The sequence below is a fragment of the Gymnoscopelus braueri genome (genome assembly GCF_963280865.1).
Source record: "Gymnoscopelus braueri genome assembly, chromosome: 2".
Lineage (NCBI taxonomy): Eukaryota > Metazoa > Chordata > Actinopteri > Myctophiformes > Myctophidae > Gymnoscopelus > Gymnoscopelus braueri.
Window position 1 is genome coordinate 35,248,026 of NC_137604.1, and position 7,263 is coordinate 35,255,288.

The window sequence follows — 7,263 nt, forward strand, 5'->3', positions numbered from 1 at the left end:
CCTCCTCCTAACGGCCCAGGGCTCCAGACTCCAGACCCACGGCCCCAGCTGCAGCCCTGACACCCCCAGACTGCCCTGGCCTCAGCTGTCCAAAAGACCCACTACTAGACACACCGAGACACAGCGCCAACCTCCAGCTCCAAACTCAGCTGTCCCGAGTCCCAAGCCTATCGCAGCTTCACCAAGCAGCTTAAGTAGCAGGAATAAGTGAGGCTCTATTCCCTTTCCAAGCTCTGGATCCTAGTGTTGGTCAATACAGATCTGATCTCCATCAATTGCAGCCCCAGTCACAGCCGCAATGGTGCAGCAGAGGTGGAGTCAGACCTGGGTTTACGTAGAAAAAGGGGGCGTGCGTGCGTGCGTGTGCACGCGTATGGTAGAAGACAGTACTGTAAATATTTTAAGGTGTCATGATGTTCTACAAGGTTTGTACACTGTAAAACTATAGTACTAATTTAACTCTGAATAGATTACAATTCGGGTCTATTTGCTTCCATTTGTAGTCTATTTGGATTTAAAGGAACACTGAGGATTACTGTATAGTGTGAGTACAGGAGATATGAGACAGGCAGGCCCAGTATGGAATTGATGCACGGTGGGAACTGGGAAGGGAACCGTTTGGATTGGGGACTCCTCATCTCAGTGTCAGCCTCTTACTGAGCAAGGGGGGGAAACATGGCAGCTAGCATATGGGGCATGGGGTGGTGCGCTGGCACTGCCAGTGTGGATCCATCAATCTGCGATACATTTCATTCATAAGCATTTGGAGGAGGGAGAAGTTGTTTTTTCTGCTTTACTGTCTGTCTATCTGTCTGACTCCAACAGAGCCCAGATCTGTCTTATCTGTCTGTCTCGAAGTCGCTGTCTCTCGCCGCTATCCCTTTTCATCTCTGCTTAGAACACTCTCTCTCTCTCACCTGTACAGTCAATCTGAATAAGAAGAATGCACCACCACAGCGTTCTCTTCCACTTCTAATTCATATTCCGTTGTACGATGGTGTCCTACGCCGAAATAGCAGATCTACAAGCTCACAATGTGCCGGGATCTGCTATTTGTGGCGCAGGACAATACCGTTGTACTACTAAGGATACATTAGGCTTTGTAACACAGTTATGAAATAGTTACAAAGAGATAACCACTCACGCCTCCACCTCCACATGTTCATGTTGTCTCTTCATTATTAAGCACAGCCTCTGACTCTACACAATGTCCAGAGCCATTAGGCCTATAAATAAAGGCATAGTGCATGATGCTAGTGACCCTATGATATCATGTGAACTTCACTGCATGATGATCTAAATGAGCGAAGAAAAGCATGGTTGAACAGCTGACAGGGCCAAGAGGCATGTCCGACACGTGCGTGAGTGTGTGAGCATGTCTGTGAGCGTGTGTGTGTGTGTGTGCGCGAGTGAGCGTGTGTGTGTGTGTGTGTGTGTGTGTGTGTGTGTGTGTGTGTGTGTGTGTGTGTGTGTGTGTGTGTGTGTGTGTGTGTGTGTGTGTGTGTGTGAGAGAGAGAGAGAGAGAGAGAGAGAGAGAGAGAGAAAAAGAGAGGAGAGAGAGGAACTTGTGTATGTATCTGTGTGTACAGTGTGTGTGGGTGAGAGAATCAAGAGTGACCGCATATACGTTCACAAATAGAGCAGATGTTGAATTGCATACTAATGAACACACAGAGTGGTCACTCTCACATAGGCTATCAAAACCAGATTATGTAGATTATTTGGATGCTATCTGCAAAGACCATACACGAAACAGCATAGCGTTGGACTTGGAACACTGCCAATGACATTTAAATGAAAATGAAATAATTATTTCACTTTAAGTGCCAAGACAACAATCAAGTGAAATGCATTACCATTAAAAACTGAAATTACAGTAAACGCTGTAGAGCCACTCATAAGAGACACATGCTTGTTTGAACAGCGAATCGTGTTTTTCACTCCAGCCTCATTTAGCCATGGACAACCAACAAACCAACCAGCCGACCAACCACCTTAAGAAGTTCTTAATTAAGCGAATCAAGAGAAACACTGACAATTAGTGGCTGCAGGGTTCCTCAAATAAATGCCTCTTCCTTGACAGTTTAACATAATTACATTCCCTCGTATCTGCTTTTTAATTTTAGTGTCGAAGTGAGACTTCGCAGGCACGTATTTGAGGGCGAGAGAGATATAGCTGTGTGAAAAGCCACAGAGGGATAGAGATACATCTGTCACCACCACATGAGAGAGAATGTGGAGGCCAGACGATCTGTACACATCTGTGATGCAGTGATGAACCAAAGAACCCTGTCTCTCATTCACCCTTCCTTTCAGGCTCTTGCTCACTCTCTCATCCAGTCTTTCTCTCTCACTGAGTGTGAATGTCACACTTTCTCACTAGTTTTTTTTTCTTTTTTCTCCAGGACTGCTGGAATATATGTGGGTTCTTGGCTCATTTGAGAGAGATTTGCAGCTCTGAATGCGGCAGCAGACATTTCACACTCTGGTTATGCAGATCAGAAACGTACCCTCTTCCAGTAGTATAACAATGGCGATCTGAGAGAACATTAACATTCCCCCTTAAAAATGGGTCCCTAAAAACCATAAAAAAAGAGTGATAAACGTAACACCTCAAATCACCGGGTGAATGAATTCAGTGCAATCAGAGAAACGTCTTCCCTGCGTGTTTGTTTACTGTGTGTGGCAGCCATTTTGAACTTTGTAATTTGCATCTACCTGTGATATTCTCCTGCTTGGGGATTATTCCATGCGAGGGTGTGGATAAACAATCCTCGTCATGCGGCGACACCTGAACAGCCACCTCCACGGGGTGACAGGCCCTCCGTGGGTGCTGAGGGTGGGTCCGTGTGTGCGAGGAGGAGGTGGAGAGGGGCGAGGCGAGAGGGGAGGATGGGGGCCTGTCTAAAGGCTTGTCCGAACAGAGGCTCCCGTGGCACTGCCTCCGCTTGTGTTCGATGAACAGCAGGATGTCCGCCAGGGGGAAACGGGAGTGGCACTGGCCGCAGGTCAGTAGGTCCTGGTCCCCTTTCAGGGGCTCACACTGGTCCTCTCCCGCTCGGTGGGAGTCCTGAGAGTGTCCGTCTGCTAAAACACCTGACAGGGGCTCCGCTGGATCAGGAAGCAAGGGAGACAAGAATCAAGTCAGTATTGATATAAAAGCGACACCTTCATCTCCCATCCACCCTTTGGACTTCTGATATTTAAGCCACATTTCTCCACAGGCACTAAGCATAGTTTAAAAGCAGGATATAATAATCATACTTAATGTAGGTCTATACAGCTCTGAATGGTATACTAATCATAAAACAGATCCTGTCTATTCGTTTTTTTTAAATCCCCCTGAAATACATGTATATTAATTGTACAAATCCAACTGCAAATGTGGAGACACACAATATTCGGGATGTAGTCATTTGATATGACACATTTAAAAGGATATAAGAGAAGTGTCATAAAAGCTGTCTAGAAATAGAAAGAGACATGGATTGACCTCAAAGGTGTAAACTGTTATTTGATGGAACCTGTTCAAAGATTAGTTTGCTTTTCTTTCTTCTAGGGGACCCCACACTTTTGTGTTGAGGAGGCTGACAGTAAATGTAGTATAATCACAGGGATGAGCTATGTAATATTTTCAATAGACCTGGTCTTTATTATCACTATCCTGTTAAACATGAGTGATAACAATATCATCATAATAGCATAATGGCCTATTAGTAAAAAAATTATGTTGTAGAAAGAAATAAAGGAAGGAAGGAAGGAAGAAAGAAAGAAAGAATCACACACTGTTTCGATAAGGACTGACACGTTCAGCTTGCAGGCAGCCAAACGATTAAGTTGCATGACCCTCTTTATTGTGCTGCCAATCTCGTTTTTTAATGAACCTAACACCTCTGAGAATCAAAAAATAGATTCTAATTTGAGTTCAAGATGATTGGACCCCATTTCGTTAAAAGTGCTGGGATCTCGTGAACCGAGGTTAGACATTGAGGGGCGAATGTGGAGTAGGTCCCTGAAGTACTGAGAGCGAGCATTTAAAAGAAGTAATCTAGCCACGGTAAACGACATTCGGCGAGCCAACTGGGATGTTGAGATAAGATGTGATGAATTCTTGCCGCCTGTTCAACCTTTAATTCCGTGTCGGGTCAAACGAGAAGGCGGTGAGGGACTATGCAAGATAGGCCTGCTACCTGTATGTTCAACTGCATTAAAGATGAGGGAATACTCCCCTATTTTACCGGAGCTTATCTTAAACAGCTTATGCTCTGGACATAGAAGTGTGAGGCTATGTGGAAAGCTTTTCTTCAAACCAAATAATCTCATTTTGATGCAGGCAAGAGGGAATAGAATAACTTTCAAAACCTTAATCCCCCCTTTTTCCCCAGACATCTGACTGCACCAACAGTTCAGAGCATCCCCAAAAGCTAGCCAACCGGTAGGCCTATAGGCCTAGATCTATTTCAGTAGTGGGGAAATAATTAACCAATGCACAGGCATATTTGTTTGGCCAATTAATCAATTATCACTCACAGTAGTAGTATCTTTTTAAAACCAACTTTGGTTTTTACAAAACACCTTTAAATAGCCTACTGGGTCGTATACATTTTCAAATAAAATATAAAACATTGCATTTATCGACTATAGCAGGCTATCGGCATGCATTTTGATAATTGGCTATAACTTCCCACTGTCGATTATTAACATGCGTGTTAAATATTCCCGCAATAGTAAGCTTATTCAAAGGATGCGTACATGTAAAATTTAGCATTTTGTTAGCCTATAATTAAAATAAATAGGCTCCATGAACACAGATATATAAGTAGGTATATAAGCCCATATAGCCTACACAAATGTTGATGCAAATTTTAGATTTAGAGAAGGACTTACAAATAGTGATAGTGCAATGATTAAAAACGGGACAAAATCTTATAGGCCAACTCTTTTTTATTTTCTGTGGTGGTAAATATACTAGGGTTCAAAACGAATGTCTTTGAAAAACCCCAGCTTTTATTGTGGCCATTTCCTTAATTATATCATTTTATTCTCGTGAAGGCCTATTTTATCTCTTCCACTGAAATAACAGGAATCTATTAAATGAGCATTACACGGAAAATCTAATATACACGATCGCTTATTTGTCATATAATGAACGACCGAGTCTGGTCAAGGCGAGCTTATGAAGTGATAAAGTAGCCTCGATCAAGTTCAAGTTCATAAGCAAGGGACCACAATCATATTGTGCCCCCTGCTGGAAAGCGCTCAGACAAATTGTCTGCAAATGAAGGCATATGTTACAAGAACGTAATTGGTTTTCAACCCAGATCGGAAACGCAAACAGAAGCACGCGATTAAAACACTATATAGGGATATGTATAGATGTATATTTTAATTCGCTATTTTGTATGCCTGAAACTTCGTTTCTCCAGCCGTTTAGACCTATGATTTGGAGAGGTTTCCACATTCTTTGGCATGCGTATACGAGTAGGCTACATAGATAGACCTATAGGCTAGTGCTCCTAATGTTACCTAACGACCACGGAAGGGCTATCGTGCACTATAACGAAATGACACCCTGCTTACTAATATTCCATCTTGCCTTCATAAAACATAATGACTATTCGTGTCCTGGAAATGATAACGTGTAAACATCGCGCCGCATTAAATTGTAATATGAACGTAAACAGACCACTAGCCTATTATTGAACAAAATAGGATCAAAGGTCTTAAGCCAATACTCCGTTAAAAAGCTCTGTGGCTCGTAATAAACGTGTAGCTATAGTAACGTTATATCATAACTGCACGGGCATTTAGACAGCAACGGGAAGAGAAATTGCGGTTCAAAAGCTATATTTGATAGGTTCCGCACACGAGGTCCGCTGACAAGTGGGCATGTAAACACCACTTTTCCACGTCCAAGTCAGCACAAAAAATCATCTTAATAAATCATCGGACCCAAAGCGAATATGACCATTTCTTGTAGTGGAATACGTCTCCGCGTATATGCACGATGAATGAATGATTCCATATCCGAAAACTTAAATCAGCGAATGGCAACGACAGGGTGCCTATATAGGCAAAGGTCTCTCGCCATATAGCATATGCATGCCCTTTAATGGCGAATGAAACCTTGGGGTTATACAATTTCTGCAACCCTCTAGCCCAGGTCATCACGTTCTCTATAAATGTGATTCCAAAACTTTCAGCAACACGGATTCCTCGACGGTTTAAATAAACCTGTAACCTTGTGGGTTGTTCGACATTTTTTTGATCTTTCCAGTGGACAGCGGTAAGGTCCGAGTCGCGTCCGTTTACATACATCCCCCAGTGTGGAAGTTGCCCTCTTACGAAGAAGAAATCCTGGGGTTTTAAATCAGAAAAGATTAGTCAAACTGCAAAGTATCTCCACTTACGCGAAAACTCCCGTTTGCTCAAGTGCTGGGGTTTGCCTTGCTTGCGGCGAGACATGTCGGTTTAGTGGTGGCTTTCAGTTTACAGTTCACATTGGGAGATCCATTTCTACAAGGTAGACTCCAAAGTAGATATCTTCATTGATGCGTCGGTCTGACATCCACAAAAAAAAAAAAAATTACAGATCACACACGGAGGGTGACGCGCACGGTACAGGTTGTGCGGAGGTCTTCATGACTTTTTTGAAAAGAGCGAGGGATGGGGGGGTATGGCAGAGAGCCCCCCTGAGCTGCAAGTTCAAGTGCGGACGTGACGTTCCTGCGAACTTGAACGTCAGGAGATGGATGGACACAGACACACAAAACATGGGCAGGGCGAAGCGGAGGAGAGGGAGGGGGAGAGGCGATAATAAAAACCAATGGACGGTCATTATGGGCTACATGTGAGAAAAAAAGAAAGAGACCCTGAAGACGCCAGTGGACAGAGGGGATCAGGGGGGCTGGGCCAGAGAGAGAGAGAGAGAGGGAGAGAGCGAGAGAGAGAGAGAGAGAGAGAGAGAGAGAGAGAGAGAGAGAGAGAGAGCGAGCGAGCGCAAAGCGCAATGGACTTGAGTCGTCCAAGCGTTTTTTCCCCCTTTTTTTCATGTAGCCTACTAGTACTACTACTAAGGTAGGTATGTCTGTGGACAAGAGCAACTGTTTGACCCCAAATAGACTATGCTACTGATCTGACAGGAGGCATTTTCCAAAGACCATTATGATTGTTTCTAGATTTTAAAGCAATAAGCAATCTTTGGGAATATGCTGTCTTTTGCGTTCATGTCAATTTTCCGTATAAAGGGAGTTAGGAGGATCT

General features: G+C 43.6%; 1 protein-coding gene across 1 annotated transcript in view; it reads right to left on the bottom strand.

Annotated features, from left to right (window-relative positions):
- LOC308078711 (B-cell lymphoma/leukemia 11A-like) overlaps positions 1-6,712 on the bottom strand; it is a 53,215-nt gene extending 46,503 nt beyond the window's left edge. Inside the window, exons 1-2 of the mRNA XM_080420012.1 lie at positions 6,411-6,712; positions 2,719-3,111 (exon numbers count right to left, since the gene is read on the bottom strand). Of these exons, the coding sequence (XP_080276138.1) occupies positions 2,719-3,111; positions 6,411-6,465 (448 nt within the window). The 5' untranslated portion in view covers positions 6,466-6,712. The remainder of the gene's footprint in view (positions 1-2,718; positions 3,112-6,410) is intronic.
- Positions 6,713-7,263: the final 551 nt, after the last annotated feature.